Source organism: Haemaphysalis longicornis, unplaced genomic scaffold (genome assembly GCF_048455015.1).
Source record: "Haemaphysalis longicornis isolate Haplotype H1 unplaced genomic scaffold, Haemaphysalis longicornis Haplotype H1 scaffold_203, whole genome shotgun sequence".
NCBI lineage: Eukaryota > Metazoa > Arthropoda > Arachnida > Ixodida > Ixodidae > Haemaphysalis > Haemaphysalis longicornis.
The window spans coordinates 334,498-353,302 of record NW_027526297.1 but is presented as its reverse complement, the minus strand read 5'-3'; the positions used below and the strand labels follow the sequence as shown (position 1 = coordinate 353,302).

Below are 18,805 nucleotides of genomic sequence, written 5' to 3'. Positions count from 1 at the left end.
GTGCGTGAAGTCGTGTGACGTGCATTGTCAAGGCTTGGCAGCGCGGGGTAATTAAAGTGTGATTGAAGCTCCTACCCGGCTTCACGACACTCTCAGCACACTACGTTATTCTTATTTTGTTTGCTTCAGGCGTTTGCGGAACGTGCTCCAGTCACTCGTTCATCTGTGCGACTGGAGGGTTAATGGCTGAAAAGGCAGCAATTCTGGCTGCCCGCAATATAGAAGTTCTCGTTGATGGTGCATTATTTCCAACCTATGAACAACTGGTCCCAGTTGATGAGCACTTGTATATCGACTGTGAGACCTCAATAATATGCCCCTTGTTGTCAGCACGATCCCTGAAGTAGGTTCAATGAAGGAAGCCCTGTTCGGAACGTCCAGGTTGTTGCGCGCTTTTATAGTGTAATATTCATTCTCTCCACCCCTCCCCTCATCTTCGTACGCGGTTATGTTCGAACAGCCAAGAGCAGTCTGACGGACACCGGTAGTTTTGGCGACTGTATACCTCTGCAGAAATCCGTCAGCGTGGAATGTCAGGGAAGGTTCTACGGGGAAACCGATCAGACATTAGTAAATTTAACAAACGAAATAGGGCATCGTTCGAAAGCAAAACGGCGCCCTTAGCGTGCCAGCGTTCATTGAGGGATATTTCCAGATATATATATATATATATATATATATATATATATATATATATAGATTCGGATTGCAGGAAGGTATTTTGGTAACTTTCAAACACGTACTTTCACCGACGTACCAACCGAGCAGGCATTTGCAAGAAAAATTGTGCTCCCTACAGTTGCACAAGTTCACGTTATTAATTCCTGTTACGTACACCCCCTTTCTTGGGCATTCTCTACCAAATGAATAATTTTTGACGCGTTGGTGCAGGGTGTGCACGGGATTGCAGATGGCGTTCAACAGGTTGAAGACATCTGCCACGTGGGCTCTACGCCATCACCCAAATGATTTCTTTCTTCCTATTTGGTACCTAGTAGAGCGCAAGCTTGAGTAGGTCCTATGATGTTTTTTTGTAAGTAAGAAAAATTGTAAATTACATTTCAGTATCAGGTCATTAACGAAGCCGTCTTGTTACGTACGCGGGATCGCGCATTCATGCTAATTGTTTGTAGACGACAGCAATATTCTTGCCGGCGAGATTTCTCAATTTTTTCAGTGTCCGAAGTAAATTTAAATTACTTCTTTATTTCTCACCACTCCTAAAGTAAAGTATTGGGACTTTTGAGTTTGTTGGGGACGAGACTGTTCCTTAACTTACCACAAGAAAGCATGACCAAAGAAGTAATAAAATAAATAGAAGTGGACCGCATGAAAGATTTTCCGACAGCTCTATCCACGTTAAATTGCGCTGCGATTAAAATGCGGGATCAAAGAATCCGGGAAATTTCTGTTCAAGGCGCAAGTTTTATTTGACTCAATCTTCTTACGTCTTGGTGCAAGTCGCCATTATGAAGACCGGAAGTGGCGGTTGGAGTCAGCACTGGCAGAGGCTTATTCAAAAGGCCATTGCTTTTTCCAGGCATTCCTGTGAAAAAAGTGACCGTTTGTTTTCGCAGAAACAAAAAAGTGGTCCATGGTTCTCGTTGGGAAACAACGTACCGTGTCGTGTGAAAACATTGCTACAGCTGGCCCAATAAAACTTGCTGCTGGGCTAGTTGGTTCATGATCATGATCGTAACAACTGGGATTAGCGCTTTAAAGAAGAGGACACAGGTAAGAGAAAACGGACAGCTGGCCCGATGTTCACAAATTCCGCAGCGACTACTTGGAAGCCTAGTTAGGAATGATAGATGCTACCCATTGAGTCCAATTGAATTTCGTCAAAATTTTAGCTCAGCACTCCCACTCTTGCAAACGGCAAAATCCTGATATCACTGATGTTGGCGGCCGTAATTACGAATTTTTTTTATAAATCGCTTCCCGTGACACCATGAAAGCGGCGTAATAATAAATTCTAATTTAATGCAGGTACCCTAAAATGGTAGCTGCGAGTTAGCCGGTAGACCGCTTTTCCAGCTGGCATATGATTGTCGCGCACTGTACAAAGGTAGAGCGAGTTCAACATACCATGTGAGGGTCACCTGTTAAGCCAGATGTATGGTTGTGAAATACGCTCTTCTTGGCACCGCCAGTTTCAAGCGCCTCTTTAAGATATGTAGGAATTGCGCAATAAAATAAATGTTACCTAAGGCTCCCGAAGCTAACCTGAAAACAGCGATTGACGCGAAGAGGCTGTCGAGAATGCCTAGTATAAGCACGGACAATACAAGGATTTCTTGGCGGAGCGAATGATGTCTTAGTGTGCGGGTCAAGCACAGGTGTGCCTTCCAACATACCTGTCATTGCATGGTATCCTACCTGGCTGTCGTCCTCCTCTACGTATCGCGAAGAGCGGGATTTTTCAAGGCATCTTTGAGCGCAAGGTGCGTGAAGGCAGGCGACTGATTTGTACGTACGAACGATCTACCCAAAATATGAGGCGTAATCACCGCAGATGCACAGAATCTAAGCCTTGTGCTGCTGAGTTCAGGAACACTGTTTCGATCCAGGCGGCTGCAGCAGTTCTTCTGGTGAAGGCAAGAAGCAGCAACTCCCTTGTATCGCGGTTCGGCGCTTAAAAATATACGACCCGGTGAAATAATTCGAAATCACCTACTACTATTCGACTCATAGCCTAGGTGTTGCTACGAATAGTAAAGCACCCACCACGCTAGTGTTTTAGCGCCTAGATTGTGGTCAAACTGCGTTAGCGCAGTGGCACGAAATTAGACCCACGTCCTTTAACGCTTCAATCAGAACCACTCTCGGAGGGACCGGTTGTATGCCGTGTTGTAGGACGATGCATTTAAATTATGTTTCTGTCGGTCACATCTTTGAGCCCATTTCAACTGCCTATTTTAGAAGGTTCCTCTGGTCGCACGTAAGTAACCAGTGCAAACTTATAGGTCCGCAAGTAAAAGAATGATGTAGCATGTTGCAGGTCTCAGATGATTACTTTTCATTTCTGCTGTTCTGCAATACACAAGGCGGAGATCATCACACTATATTAAGATGTAATCAGTTATTCGATAGTAGAATGGCAATTTTACACGAAATTCGTAAAGAATGTCGGAAATCCTCGATTAAAACATTTATACAAAGTTTTTACTTTTGCATAATCGCGTTTTGGGGCAACAAGAGCAAAAGGGAGCAATGGGACCAGTGATAAAAGGTGAAATACGAGCGTTCGAACACTATTATGAACACATTATAAGTTTCCTTACAACACCCCTGCCTAATTCGCGTTCAGATATTGCACAGCAAGACCAATTTCTTAATTCAATTTATATAACATTTCATTTTACTTTTTCTTTGACCAACTACTGCCTTTCCTTTGTGGAGTAAGAATGGTCTCCGGTTGGTCGCTAAATGAATGCGAAAATTGATATGGGCCGATGACCAGACAATAGAGTTTTTGATGTGAAACGCGCAGTTTTCTTAGTTCTTCTTGAGTCAAATTGAAGGGCTTACGTACCATTCCTTCAGCGAAGAGTTTCGCATCATCGGCGCCCATGCCACTTGAAGCCTGATGAACAAGGAATAGGCGAATAAGCGCTGAATAGCAACCAGTAAATAGAAACCAAACAAATGCAATGCAGTATTTTTATTGAGCACAGACGTAAATGAAAACAATTGAAAATTAATTATATCGTCATCCAAAGCTTAGTTTACGGTGCACGAGGCAGAAAATTTGAAGCTGTTTTTATTGGGACGTTTTTCAGGGATTGAGATTTTTGAGCTCAAATATGCTGATTTCCATAAATTTTGCTTGCAAAATTGATATTCCAGTTTGTCTTACAAGCGAAGACTAGAAAGTCTAAATTAAAAAGCTGTGCGCATTCTGAATTATGTCGTTCATGTCAGGTGTAACGTAGGCGGATTATTGCATTGGTTAGGAAAAACTATGAAATTATAACTTGTCCTACGTTTTATGCCGTTCACTCTCGAACTTCGGAGCAATCATACAATAAGCTCTTTTCAGCGAAGGTCTTATTCTGATATTCTAAGTCCTTCCTCCACTTGAGCCTACAGTGCAGAAGATCGTTGAAATCGATTTCTCCATGCATAAGGGTTGGCGATTACTCCCCTCAGCTGAGTGGATGGAGCAAATGGAGTAGACGAGGGACTCAGAATACGGCCCTCAGTGGCACTGTGGCCGCGATATTTCGCGTATCCGTCACACGCGAACAGAGTAGGACGTGCGGCAAAACCACGTTTTTCACGAAACCTCCGTCCCGCTCAATGTAATCTGGATACCGGAAGACACGACTACTTTTGACGGGTAAAACGGCGTGTTAATGCCAAAATGGTTGTCTTTCTATACGTGCGCATGGTTTCAGTAGCGTTTGTGTTCCGTATCGTGTTTTCTGTTCTTTGCCAGTTTTGTGTATAGCTTTGTCTAAGGTTCTCAAGTGCTTCATAGAAAACTGAAGCCTTTAGAGGAGTTGCGTTGCTCCTGATATTACCGGCGTCATTCTTGACCCTTGCAGCCGCAATTTTGTTTTCAAAGAAAAAATATTTTCTATGTGTTCTGCTAAATTTTGGGGTTTCCCATAATCCCACAAAGAAAAATAGAGTTGCTAATGCAACTATTCATTGATTTATGAATGAGGCAATTAGGGCAGACATTTCAGAATTAAACACGTTCGTTTGAGCAGAAAATTTTAAAATCATGCTTTTCAAAATTTTATGACCCCACGGGTCTTGTAGCTTCGAGCTTCGAGGTGCACATATTTATAGATACTCAAGCTTGGCAATAAAAATAGGACATTTCTTGTTTTAGTCTCAACGTCGGTATTTTGTATTCACTCGAGGTTTCTCTTCTTTGTGGTGTGCAGATCCACTAAAACGCCACAATTGTGACGTCTTCGCAAAAGTCACCTTTGAAGTAGAATTCCTCAGAAAATTAGAAGTATTGGTTTTATTACCTATGCGCTAGAGAAACTTTTATGTGGTGGCTCCATTTGACAGCACCCAAATCGCGTTTAAAAGTATATAAGGATTATTTAAAACGCTGATATTCCCGATTAAGTTCGTCTTTCAATTTGTTCAGCTCTAGGGTGTCATTCCTGTAATCGTGTTGAATGCATTCTTCGAAGCTCCTCGATTCCTATTTAAGTTCGTCTTTCCGATTGTTCAGTTCAAATTTCATTTCCACTTTCAATTTATCATATCTTAGGCCTCAAATGCAACGAAAACTGATGCAGACAGCCGCACAGATTGGAAGCAGAGACGACCGGAACGCGTATAGGCGTTTCCTAGTGAGGACAGCCAAGCGACGTATGGCGCCATCTAGGGGCATGTTTGAAGATATGTCCACGTGCATGTGACCCTCATTTTAATCGCTAACAATCGCTTCGTCTTGTAGTGTAGTTCCCCTTCTGCGGCTGCAAGCGAACATCCCAACCCGGGTTCAAATCCCGTTACTGCTTTTTGTTTTCATTTTCAAGGGCTTGTCATATTTGAATATTAACATTTATTATCCCGCATATAACCTATTTATGACATCTTTATGCATTATAAATGAGATTTGGGGTATTTTCATTGCCTTTTGGTCAGTTTCGCCTACTGCTTCTTGTTCGTTTTTGCGCGTTTTCCTCTTTTAGGTCGGTTTCGCCTATTTCTGTTGAATATTTATCTACAGCTAGGTTTTCAACCATCGCAGGTCTGTTTTGGCTGTAGTTTATTTCAATTCGGGTGATTTTGTAAGCTTCAGGTATACTTTTATCCTGTTTATCCCCATAAGCAAGCTCAGGTGACCGCTGGCCGTACTGACTAGGAAACGCATATGCGCGACTGGATCAAGCAAACCACAGATTTGCTTGCATGCACTACTACAGGCAGTAGTAAGCTTGGGTAGGAATGTTGCTAATGGTAATTAATCATAACATGGGATTATTGGGCTCGCCGTAGGTGAGATAGGGTGGGTGACCGTAGGTGATAATTTTGTGGTTGCTGTCTAGCTTTGCGTCTGTTGCATTTAGTCTATTTGATCATCATTGCGTACCTGCTTCATTCATTTTTGCTTGGGTATTTTCTCCAGTTTAGTAGAAAGCTTCATTAATACAAAATGGAAGCCTTGTTACCCGGTGTTCAAAAGAGGACGTGACCACTAAAGTGTGACCTAAACAAATCGGAAATGAACAAACAACGTGTTCCTAATCAGCATCTACGCGGCTGAATCAGGAGCATGGTTGCACATCCACGGCGTTTTGTTTTGCCGTTGACTTGAACACATACAGGAAACAAACTTAGCCTCAACAGTTGATTTGCTGGCAAGCTTACCTTGACATTTGCAGCGGCCTCCTCGCAGCAGTCTATGAACTATAGTTGTTGCAGGAAACAAACAAAACAAAATTTTAACGCTAATACTGATTACCTACAATGTCGCAGCATGTGGTCGCAAGCGGAAGGTACAAGTACAGAAACGTCTAAACATTGAAGAGCGAACCTCTGTATGTGTTTCTTGCTCCCATTAAATTCAATTATGCAGTGCACGTGTTGCGGAATGAGGTTGCAGACGGGCGTTGCGTAAGAATAATAGAGGATATCTACAATGGGTCCACAGCTACCATCGACCCCCGTAAGGAGAGCAGTAAGATACCTATAAGGAAGGGCGTCAAACAAGGCAACACAATCTCCACAATTTTATCAGAGCATGCTTATAAGAGGTATTCATAATATTGGATTAGGAACAGGTGGGCGTAAGGCTTAATGGAGAATACCTCAGTAACCTCAGAGTTGCTGATGACGTTGCCTTGCTAAGCAATTCGGGGGACGAATTGCAAAGCATGATTACAGCACGGGACACGCAAAGTAGGATCCTGGGCATCAAAATTGATATGCAGAAAACTAAAGTAATGCTTAATAACTCCGGGAAAGCACAGGGGTTTGAGAGAGGTATTGAGGCAGTGGAAGTGGTAAGCAAATATATGTACTTAGGTCACGCAGTGACCCCGGATCCCAACCATCAGACAAAGATAATAAGAAGGATAAGAATTGGGCGGAGTGCCTTCGGCAGGCAGTCTGAGATAATCAATGGCTGCCTACCATTGTTCCTAACAAAATAAAGTGTATGACAGCTGCATATTACCGGTACTCACCTACGGGGCAGAAACTTGTAGGCAAACTAAAAGGTCTAACGTAAACTGGCAGCCACTAAGTGAGCAATTGACCGTAATAAGATAGGTGTAACATTAAGGGACAAAAGAGAGCGGAGGTGGTCATTGAACAAACGCGTGTTAAGGACGTACTAGTAGAGGTTAACAAGGAGAAATGGGCGTGGGTAGGGCATGTAATGCGAAGGCAAGGTAACGGTTGGCAATTAAGGGTGACAGAGTGTATCCCTAGAGAAGGCAAGCGTGGCAGGGGGCAGCAGAAAGTTAGATGGGCAGATGAGATCAAGGAGTTTGCGGGGATAAATGGGTCGCAGTTAGCACAGTACCGAGATAATTGGAGATCCCCGAGATAGACCTTTGCCCTGCAGGGGGCGGATATAGGCTGGAGATGTTACCGTATTCTAGCGAGAACTAAATTGTGTTCCAAAAACCTTGATATATTATTTTCCGCTTTCAGTATGAATTTCTACCTGTGCAAATGCAACCATTAATATCACTCAGAAAAGTTCGTATGTCAATACCTAACCTGCATTTTCAAAAGCAAGTGCAGCTGAATGTTAGTGGAAGGAAGTAACAGTTTTCAAGAGTGCCTCGAACTCTATTCCCCTCCTAGTCTGAAAGTCTGAAAATTAGTATATTTACCATGTTTTATGCACATAAATTGCTTGACAAGTCGTAAGGCCCTTGGCCCGTATTAATGTTATGCTACTAAAATATTACTTGCAATCCAGTGTACACCATCTTAAAAGTTTTCACAACACAAAAGATGCATTCTGTCTTTTTTGGAAATTAGCATTCTTTTTTGTTTCCCTCATTGTAGTGAATATGAGTTCCGTGAACTCACTTTCGATAAGGTATGAGCAACACGCATCCAGTTTCTGTGATTAGGATACAGAATGCTTAGAGAGTGAACTTAACCTCTACTTTGGGCTTTAATTTCTAGACAGGTGGATATTTAAGGAACACGTGATAGCTGGCAGTTGCTTGCTACACGGTTACTGAGTGCTTGATAAAACATTACGAGGGACAGCTCCGTTCCCATTTATATTGCATAGACAAGGGTCCAACGAACTCCAAATAAGTGCAAAACATGCGCCTCCTACTTTTATTTTAAGTTTGCTACGCACTAAAACCTACACAGTTAACGCATGACTTACAACAGATGGTCTCTTATCGACTGGTGCCGAAAACGTTTTTATTCCGCAAGTGTTGAGCGCCGGGATCATGCCGTCAAGAACCTGCAATTTCAAAAGGAAATTAATATTACACATGTGGTATATAAGAATTCACCACAACCAGCTTTATAGATATCGACCGATCCATGCTAGCGGAATTTTTTTTTACTTTAAATCCCTTTAGTTGTTTCCGACGCCACCGCACCGGTTCGCGCTGATTTTGACCCTCTGTATGAGGCGTCGTCTGCTACTTATAGTATATACGCACTTGTTCGTCCGGACATCGTTGTTCTTTCGTCTTTTTTTTTCCCAGGTCCATCGCACCTGATATTTGCTTATTCACGCCGTGCGAACAACGAAGCTCCTGCAAATTTGATCGTGTGGTTTAATGAACACTTTTTAAAGGTGAAACCGTTGCTTATTTAGGCTTTCGAAAGCACGATCCCGTCCGGCGTCCTCAGAAGGCACGCCTGCATAGTGTCCGCAAGATGCATCCACAACTACTAAAAATTGACGCTTTTAAGAGCGTACGTACATCGGAAACAATAAAACATACAAAATCAGCCAGCGCGGTTTCTTTCCTGGCATGAATCAGGAAAGATACACAAAAAGGAGCACTTCACGCACACTGTTGTGCATACTCAATTAGAAAAAATAAAACAAGAAGCAACACTTCGGACTTGCGTGCGGTCCATTCTCATTTTCTTGCGACGAATTACATAACACGTTCATCGTAAAAGAAGCCTCACAAAAAAAAAACGTGCGCGGAAGTCGCGCATACAGTCTTGTTTGGCCTTGAGCTTCCGTACAGGTAGTTCCGCCCACGCACGGATAATGATTCTGATGATGATGGTTGGGTTTTTATGTAGCGAGGCCGACTAAGGGCAAAGAGCGCCAGAGAAAAGTTTATTTAATGAAGTGAAGTGGTTACCACAAAAAGGTAGGTAAAAAAAAAACGTGTCAACCGAACAGAGTAAAATCAGTTAAAGATAATGGTGATGGCTGGTGTATAGGGCCAGATTTCATGATGCGTGATAGGAAATGAGGTTTAAAAACTTAACGCCTGACAAATAATCAAACACACGTTTCACAGAAACACTGGCATCGTCACCTAGAAACAGCGATGGATGTAGTGGGATATGTTGTCTGTAGAGTTCTCTGAAGTGTTTGTGTCGTGTTGTGTGAAGTGCCTTACATTGTATGAGGATGTGGATCACGGATAGGGCCTCTCCGCACCTGCTGCACAGAGGTCTTGGAGATGCAGTGAGAAGGTGCGAGTGTGTTGCATGTGTGTGCCCTATCCGTAATCTGGCCATGGCGACTTCAGAGTATCTATTGCGTGTGTCGGTGGTGTATGGTCCCAGGTGAGGTTTTATTACGTGTAACTCGTCTGTTTGTTCATTCCAGTGTGTTTGCCACGTTTTGCGAAGTTGTTGTCTGATGTGTGGTTTTACGTCGGTGTAGGGTAGTGTGGTTATGTCTACTGTTTTCAAGAGTGTAGCAGCAGCAGCCATTCGGTCCGCTGCTTCGTTCCCGGCTATACCACAGTGGCCAGGGACCCAGCAAAGAACCAGTTCAAATTTGCGTACATACACCGACATAATACCCTTGACGATCAGATTGACAACGTGGTTTTTCGAAGGCACTGTTGACGACAGTGCCCGCACAACACTGAGGGAATCTGTATAGATAATGGATTGCGGGATGTGGCTTTGAAGTATGTGATTGATAACAAGTACACCGTAAGCCTCTGCCGTAAAGATACTAGTATGACTATTCAGAGTTCTAGTGACACTAAGGCCGGGTCCATGCGCCGCGCAGGACACAGAGGTGGCAGTTCTAGAAGCGTCCGTATAAAATTCCGAACACTCATACTTCTGCTGCAAATACAAGAAATGCTGCAGAATTGCACATGTGGGAGCTCGGTTTCTATCTACATGTGTGAAAGATGTGTCGCATGATACAGGGCGGAGATGCCATGGTGCTATAAAATCCGTGAGAGAACTTTGGATTGCATCTAAAAAGAAGACGGCAAGCTCTGACGCTTCCTCTCTAACTCTGTACGAGAAGGGCGCAGAGAACAATGGTCGATTTAAAAGGAGGTCAGTCATGGACGTATCATGAAAAACTGATTTAAAAGGATGGTGAGGTATGGATGAAATTTTAAAAGCATAAAGGAGATCTGTGTATGCCCGCTGACGTTGTAGGTTCTATTTGTTGCATTCCACATAGAGTCTTTCGACCGGGCTAGTGCGGAAGGCGCCACACGCCAGGCGGAGCCAGAGATGGAGCACTGGGTCCAGCATTTTGAGGGATGTTTTACTTGCTGACCCATTAACAACGCTGCCATAGTCCAATCGTGAACCTATCAAGGTGGTAAAAACACGTAAAAGGAGTTGTTTGTCAGCACCAAAAGAGATGTGCGACAGAACCTTCAGGATATTCATTGTTTTTAAGCATTTATGTTTTAGTTGTTTTATGTGTGGGATGAATGTGAGCTTTTCGTCGAACAGTATAACTAAAAACTTGTGTTCCTTTTTGACAGGAATCGAGACACTATTGAGTTGAATGTATGGATCCAGCCGGATACCACGCCTCTTGGAAATGATAACGATTCTTGGATAATGATTCTGCAGCACGTCGCTGCACAGTCCGATGTGAGGTTGGAGGCAATAGTCGACATCGGCAGAAGGCTCGGTGGCAAACCTAGCCAAAAGATAGGCGCTCTCATCTAAGAATATGCTTAGGTATTCGGTGCGAGTTTCTTGTTTCATGGTATCAGTTCAGGGGACCTATTATAGCACGGGATGGGAAAAAGCTTATTAGGGGCAAAAGCTTTGCAGCGCTAAATTCCTTTACAGCGCTGACGAAAGTGCCGGGACGGTGACGGCGCTCTGCCACTCGCAAATTCACTGACCATTTGAAGTGAATCTTCTAGTTTAAAGTAGTACTCTAGGTGAAGGACTTTTCAACAACAGCCGATAAAAAAATAAGAGGGGCGCAATCGCCGATGATCTCGCTTTAAAAAGGCAGCGAGTCCGCAGACCGCTGGCTCACCTGCTGTGGTGCGCCGCTGTTTTGCGTACCCGCGCACTATGCGTGCACTTCCATTAAAACAGTGCTCGTTTGCGGCGCCGTTGCGAATACATAGTGCAGCGTTAGCTTGCCGTTTTGTTGCGTGTCTCAGTGACAAAATGCAGCTAGTGTCAGATGCGTGAAATCTGTTTTACGATTCCGAAGTTGGGGGCGGTAAAACAAGGTGGTCGGGCAAACTGAGACGCCGCTCGCTTTCATTGTTTGCTCTCAATTTACTTAATTACGCTTTTGCATGATATATTCCCAGTTCGCATTAAATAGCCTAGAATGAGGGTCAGCAACGTTTTGCATTGTAGGGCCGAGTTGCAAGCAGCCAACACGGCGGAGGGCTGGACGGAAAATTGGGTGGGAGGGGGAGGGAGATTTGAACGCAAAAAATAGCGAATTGTCAATAATATTTGACTATCATCTGGTGAAGTGTGAAGATGGGGGACAATTCAACTGGAAGCGACCAATTCTCGATCCTTGTCTCGCTGCCTAACTCCATTTGATGACAAAACTGGCGTCGCGTTCAGATTGTTAGCGACGACCCCTGCACTAGAAGATGACCAACAGAGTCTGTGATGATCGTATGTAAATATTCGGGGCCGCGCGCCGTGTATGCGGCTGTTATGTTATGCAAATATAGAAGTACACGTCTTTTCAGGCAGCGGGTGCTTATTTTGCGTCCTTGAATAGCGCTTAATTTGTTTATTTTACGCTTTTGCCTCACCACATAAGCTAGTATATATGTACCCTGCCGTTTGTAAATCGTGCGGCGTAAAACTTTACGCAAGAATCATTTAGTTTGCGAAAATACAAAACAAAATTTCCACTCGTTTTCAAGGCGGTGCCAGGCCAGCAGTGTCAGCTGAGTCGGCTGCGCAATTCTCGCGTTCGCTTGCATGCTCCCGCTGAAGCAACCTTTTGCAGTTACCAGCAGCGTTAAGTGTTTATGCTACTCGTAAACTTTCCTTTGTCGAGCGCATGCAAGAAGAAAGAACGGTAATGGTAGTCAGGAAGTTAGACCACCCGACCTGGTGATACTGTCCCACGCCGCGACCACCGCGACAGCTCGCTCAAAAGAAAGCCGATAAATCGGCTTGTTTTAGCCGATATTATTTTGTTTAGCCTCTGCAACTACTTTAAGGGCTATTTCACACAGTATGCAGTCATTTAAACACGCCACAAAGCGGTTAAACTAAGTACAACCAACCTTCACTCTGGCTTGTTATTGAAAACACATGGAGGGTGGCGAGGGTCGTCTGCTTTTGTACTACCCAGAGGCGTTCGGCCACTAGGGGCGCTGCATGTCGCCAAAACTCTATCGCGGGAGTCCCATAGCAGAAATCAAGCCGCAATGAATTTTAATTTAAAACACCACTGTGAATATCACTTATGTATTGATTTTGTTCTGTAATAAGCCGCATATTTTTTCTCAGCAATGTTGACTTTTAAGAACATTGCAACCAGATTTACTTTAGAAATGTTTTGTCTATATAAATGTCGCTCAGAAAGTGTTGCAACTTGTGGCTGGACGAATGAATCGAATTACAGACAGACAGAAAGGCAGGCAGGCGTAAAGACCGTCAAAGTTCGAGTTTCCGAGTTTAAGCATCCCCAGATAATCTCGTCTTTAAAAACAACTCTTGCAAGACCTGGAGTGCAGCGTTATGTTGGTTAAGGCGGTTATAAAGCATTATTGAGCCAATATATGCGTCTAAGAGCGGTGACTACAGCTGCGCTGGTTTGAAGTCATATTGTCCGTGAGTTTCCCGTGGCGGCCATGACTTAAGGGCTTTCATCAAGGCGATGGAGTCGGCGCAGGGTTGTCTAGTGGTCCAGGAGGTCTGTACCGGACGTATCGTACGTGGATTGGTTCTTGCAACCTGCTTTTCGTGACGTAATTAGAGTTCAGCATGCAGGGCACGAATTTGTAGACAACTATAAGGACAGCACTGCATGCGCCCTGCCTAGTGCATGGCCAATCTCTGAGAAGTCAACCGAAATTCTGTTGCGGCAATCAATGCACATTCTTAGTCAATTCCGGCTGCCTCGTTAGGGCTCGGTGATCTTGCCAAAAAATTAGTCTTTCTTTTTCCGGAACGCAGGAAAGTGTAGCGCCTCATTTTTCAGTTGCTTCTCTGTACCCACATGTAAATACCATGACCTCCAAGCAGCGTTTATCATATCTCTTCCCTATGTACATTCTTCTAGTGTGTGTGACGATCCTTTTACGAAAAGTGCCACACTTCAGTCGCGTACGCCTGGCCGACCCCTTCGAAAAACACCTATAAGCAACTCATGTAAAATACCTCTAAAGAAAAGAAGACACAGTAAATAAATGCTGGAGATTTAAACATTGGAATTTTCGATTGCCAAAGGAACTTGTTTGCCGACTTTGCCGAAATACTTCACTACATAAGTCTGCCACCTCAAATACACTCTGATGCAACAATCACATTAACCCGAAACCTAGCTTCATTGCAGTACTGCATCCATCTCAGGCACAACCGTTCCAGTCTAGAGTTACACGAACCTAACGCACTAAGTCCAAAGTCGTTGGTAACGTCCTTTAATTGGAGAATGCACAAGGCAAATACAGTGGCGTTCCTCAACCTCCCTAAACGAACATCTCTATAGCGCGTACAGATCACTGCGCTCTGAGTCAAAAAACCTGTAAACACTTTCAAGGTGAAGACCTCAGAGCTGGTGAAACACTTCATTAAAACGAGAGGCCATGAGTCTCTTGGGTGAGTAAAAAGGAGGGGGAAAGGGAAGGTCCAGTTCACACAATAAAGACAGTTTCAGTCTTTTGGGGTCATGTTAAAAAAAGGGTCATGTTAACAATTGAGGGTCATGTTAACAAAAAGGGTCATGTTAACAATTGAGTGAGTCAGTTGCCCCAAAATGCCACCCTAGCAGCGTGGACTTAGCGGTCCACAAAGTGTGCAGTTCACGGTGTAGACAGTTTACACTGTAGACAGCGCGTGAACATCGGTCAGACCGTTACACCAATTTGTAAAGACCGTTTTCACGAGCATAGTGGGTGATTGCTTCAAGTGTAGTGTAATTGTGTGTGGCTGCAGCGCGCTTGTAATGAGGTGTGAAGAATCAAACATAGAAGCGCGAGCAGAGATGGTGCGCCTAAAAAGCGATACGCCCCATTAGAATACTGAGAAAGCGCGACGGAACGCTTGGCGGGAGGAAGGTAGGCCTCTGCCGAAGGGTAATACGACCCGCCTTCAGAGATGAAGTTGCTGACGGGGTCGAACTGAGCTCTCTTTGGAGAGTGTTTTGAAGGACACTGGTGGATGCGGCCGCAAAGTTAAATGGAACGTTCAATGGAAGATCAACAGAATGTACGTCAATGCTTCCTGCTTAGCGTTCTTGGAAATTTCGAAGCATCCTCTGTAACTGCTTTGATACCGAACTAAAAATCCCGCCATCTCCACGAAGTGAATGATTATGAGTGGGGTGAAGCTCCAATGCTTATCGGTAAAAACGCGAACATTCGCCCACAGATCATATAAAGACTCGACCCGATCATGTAAAGACTTATAGGGGTGATTGTATATACACTTGTATACACGATGTTTTTTATTTACATATCGATGCAATTATATACACTTATATATCCACTCAAGACGTAATTATTTACATATCGATGCCGCGGTGTTGGACCGGAGCACGTGCTGTACATAGCCATGAAATTCATGTGACGCAACGTTTCCGAGAAGACTATGACGTTACCACCAATGCATTCACGCGGCAGGATTTCGAAACCGGCGGACGAGCGTTCTTGAACAGCGTGCTCTGTCAAGACATGGCCTTCATGAGGGGCATACCCAACACGGTGCGTACTGGCAAGCCCAACCTTACAGCTGAGGCCGAACGAGCGATCGAAGAAGTCGCGCTTGAAGCGCTCGTCGGCGCCACCAACCTCCGGTAGCCACGGCTTTCGGCGCTTGACCGCTGCTTCCCGCTCCCTCTTCGATTCTGCAGCGGAGCAGAGGAGACGGAGGAGTACAGGGGCCGTATTCTCGACTGCACAAATTGCCGGCAATTCGCCCATGTTTTTTTGCGTAAGCACGACGTAAGCAATCAGTGACGTGCTGCACCTGTAGCTATGACGAATTGCAGTGTATTTTGACGAGTCACTCATAAAGATCGCTACCAAGGTATCAAATATTGTGCAAGAAAGATATAAAAACACTTGGCATGTACTATAAACATTAGGACGGTAGCTGAGGCTGAGAAGGAAAACACATTTCTGGAGGTGGTCAAATTTGGCGTCAACACCACAAGGCGATCAAGTAACGTTGATCCAAAAGCGAGCGAAAGGAGGATGTCGAGCTAAAGAACATCGCACATTATTTATACCGTATCTATTTATTTCTTTCAATTGCTTTTAGTAACATAGCTGGGCTCTCTGCTTCAATGCAAGCTTTGTTGCGTTATCACCTTCCCTGACGCCACCGCCGCCACGCCATCGTCCGGTACTATGTTACAAATTTATGGCGTGATCACAGAAAAAAACGGCCGCGACCATCGCTTGTATGACACATAGGAGCAGCGAAGCGCTACGCCTGATAACAGCGGAGCGCACCGATGTCACCGATTCACTCATTCGTCAAGCTCGACTTCAATCAGCGCTGTAATGAACCAAATAGTCACTTTTCTTTGTAATTTTTCTCTTGAGTTCGATCTTGTGACCCCACAACTTACTAGGACGAGTGTGGACAAATGCCATGCATTGGGTTCTCTTTGTCACGGAGAGGCTTGTACTGCCCTCTTATGTTGCGGTTACACCGAACAAATAATTTTTATTTTATTGCCAAACATAAAAGCAAAATACTGCACGTTATTTGTGTGCTCCATGATTGCTATGTGGAAGCAGTTGAAACTATAATTTGTTTCGGTAGGAAACATGCTTTAAACAGCGCGCATGCGAGACTGCGCCTGCTGCAAATTGCCGCACATTTCGCGGCGCCGTAAGCCGGGGCAATTTTTTGCCCTATTTTGCTTGTATTTTGCGACAAAAACAGCCGCCATTTTCAAGCTGTCACGTAGCCTTACGTCACTTTTACGCAGGCTGAAGTTGCCAATGCATGACGTAATCGTTCCCGCCAACTGTTTAAATTACGTCATGCCTTCTCAGCCAATCACAGATAGGGTGTGTATTACAGGCAATATTGTTGTTGCATAGCAAAGACAGGCCTACGTTGTCATGTCTAGCGCTTTTAGTCTGGTTTTTCATTGCCGGACAAGAATTATGCTCTTTCAGTAAGGAGAAATAAGGCAAACTTTAGAACTGGTGCCCGTTCACGTCATAAAACGTCAAAATGACGACAGCACACACAACCGCTTTGTAAACCGGAAGCATGTGACCATAATTGAAAGCCAATCAGAAAAGACTTCCGGCAAATTGCCTGAATTGCCGTCAATTTGTGCAGTCAAGAATAGGGCCCCAGGTGTGTGCTGCGCCGCCTTGAGCGGTGGCGCGCTATCTAGCCAGCGACCTATGAACTATTGCACAGCTGCGCCTCTAGCGGTCGCCTCGAGAACTAGTGGACACGGCGCATCGGGGGATTTGCCCAGAGCGAGAGGAGCTTCGCCCCTAAAACAGTCATAGCGGTTTCGAATAGACTCATTTACCTACCACTGAAAATTAAAGCACCACTACCGAGGCGAATCAACATGTGGGAAGGCTCACCTGCATGGTGATCTCCGGCGTCATGGCGGCCATGTTCTTCAGACACACTTGGAGCTCAGGGAGCTTTTCCATCATCAGCTGCCTCGTCTCTGGGTGGGTGATCTTCTCATCGAACAGCTTCGCCAGCACCTCCGTCAGGCCCTGGCCTGCATGCGCCAGGCAGAAGGCAACGATTCAAAGTGATGTCTTGCTGACCGCGGTGCACTGGCCACTTGGAGCATTAAATGACTAAATCATGGTGAACAGAAACCAAAGCATAACGTTTCGGCAGTTAACTACGAGCAAGGCCTGTCAAAGTTTCAACCTCTGCCCATGCAGTGAACAACGCAAAATCCTGATGAGAGTATTTAGAAGCCCCTTGGCGTTACAAAACCTTCAGCGATGGTGGCGGGTGTTGTGATGAGCACAAGCACAGCGGCAAAGCAGCGAAAATTCATGTTATCTCGCTCCGGGCGACTCAGCTTCGAAAGCGTTGTTACACCGGCGTCACACCGGCTGCGCAGAAAGCGAACGGCCTTTTTAAAGCATCCTGGAGAGTGTTCCAGTTGGCTGAGCCAGACCGCATGAAGGGCCCCGAGAAAAACAATAAAGAGAGCTGCTTCAATTACCGGGTCTGTTCATGCCGACCATGTCCTCGCAGTAGATGACAAGATAGTGAACGCGTGCCAGTGAAGCCATTCGGAAACCGGCCTTTGCACGCGGTCTGCCAAAAATTAACTTCTTACGCATGGGCAGTCGGCGAATCCTGGAAGGGAAGCCTGCACACGAGAGAACAGGGTGACGGTCACGCTCCCACGATCGCGTTTACGCAAGCTTCATTGAGTGCCAAAATAGTGATTAATTGTTGCGCTGCGTGCCACGTTGTTGGCTCCTCAGCCCTGATGTCTTGTTTTAGCTGTGTCAGAGAGAGATAGAGAGAGAAAGATAGATATATATAAAATGTTTATATATAGCGGTTAAAACGCAGCTTCTGCCATTCCCTTTAACATTTGCTGGTTGATTGATATTCCGACTTTTCAGCCGTGCGGCGCTTACGAGCGGCGTTCTTGATACGTCTATAGTTATCTCATATTCGTTCCACCATGTTTCAGCCAGTATACGTAGGATTTATTGAACTCGGGTATCGGCCATTTATACCAAACCAGCCGGCCTAAATATAGTGACGGCAATGTCATGGCTATTTCAATACCTTAATACTGTCAATCATACTGCTCCCGTCGTCGTCATCACCGCCCTCCTCCTTCTCCCCTCCCACTCCTCCTCTAATATGAAGTGAGGAAGAGTGCCAGGTTTTCAACAGTACTTGCCATCGTCAAGAGATTGCGTAAGGAACATCCGATAGCGGCGGACTGGGTGCAGGAAGTTATTGCATTGTAGTCGGAGTAGTAGTCATTTTTCTTCTCTCCATCACCCAAGAACAGGTGTGGAGTAAACGCAAACAATGTCTTGAGCGAGACATACGTGCATCGTAGGCTCGAGCCTCTTGGTACTTCCGCTGACAGCGCAGGCTTCAATTTTGCTTCCCGCGACTCTGTACCCACTTCCGATATCAACTCCGAAAGATTGTGCCGAACTGCACACCGGGAAATGGCTGCTAAGTGTGGGGCATATGTAGTTGGATCTCCCCCGCAATATTCGTTTTCGTCGCAATGCCACCGCGT

At 44.9% G+C, this 18,805-nt stretch overlaps 1 protein-coding gene across 1 annotated transcript; it reads right to left on the bottom strand.

The window, feature by feature from the left end:
• Positions 1-1,412: 1,412 nt before the first annotated feature.
• Positions 1,413-17,801, bottom strand: LOC144172437 (uncharacterized). The gene is made up of 6 exons (XM_077701143.1): positions 17,518-17,801; positions 17,145-17,290; positions 8,336-8,416; positions 6,346-6,384; positions 3,536-3,586; positions 1,413-1,546 (listed from the first exon to the last, which is right to left on the bottom strand). The coding sequence occupies exons 1-6, from the start codon at positions 17,579-17,581 to the stop codon at positions 1,517-1,519; spliced, it is 411 nt and encodes a 136-aa protein (XP_077557269.1). The 5' UTR covers positions 17,582-17,801; the 3' UTR covers positions 1,413-1,516.
• Between the last annotated feature and the right edge of the window lie 1,004 nt (positions 17,802-18,805).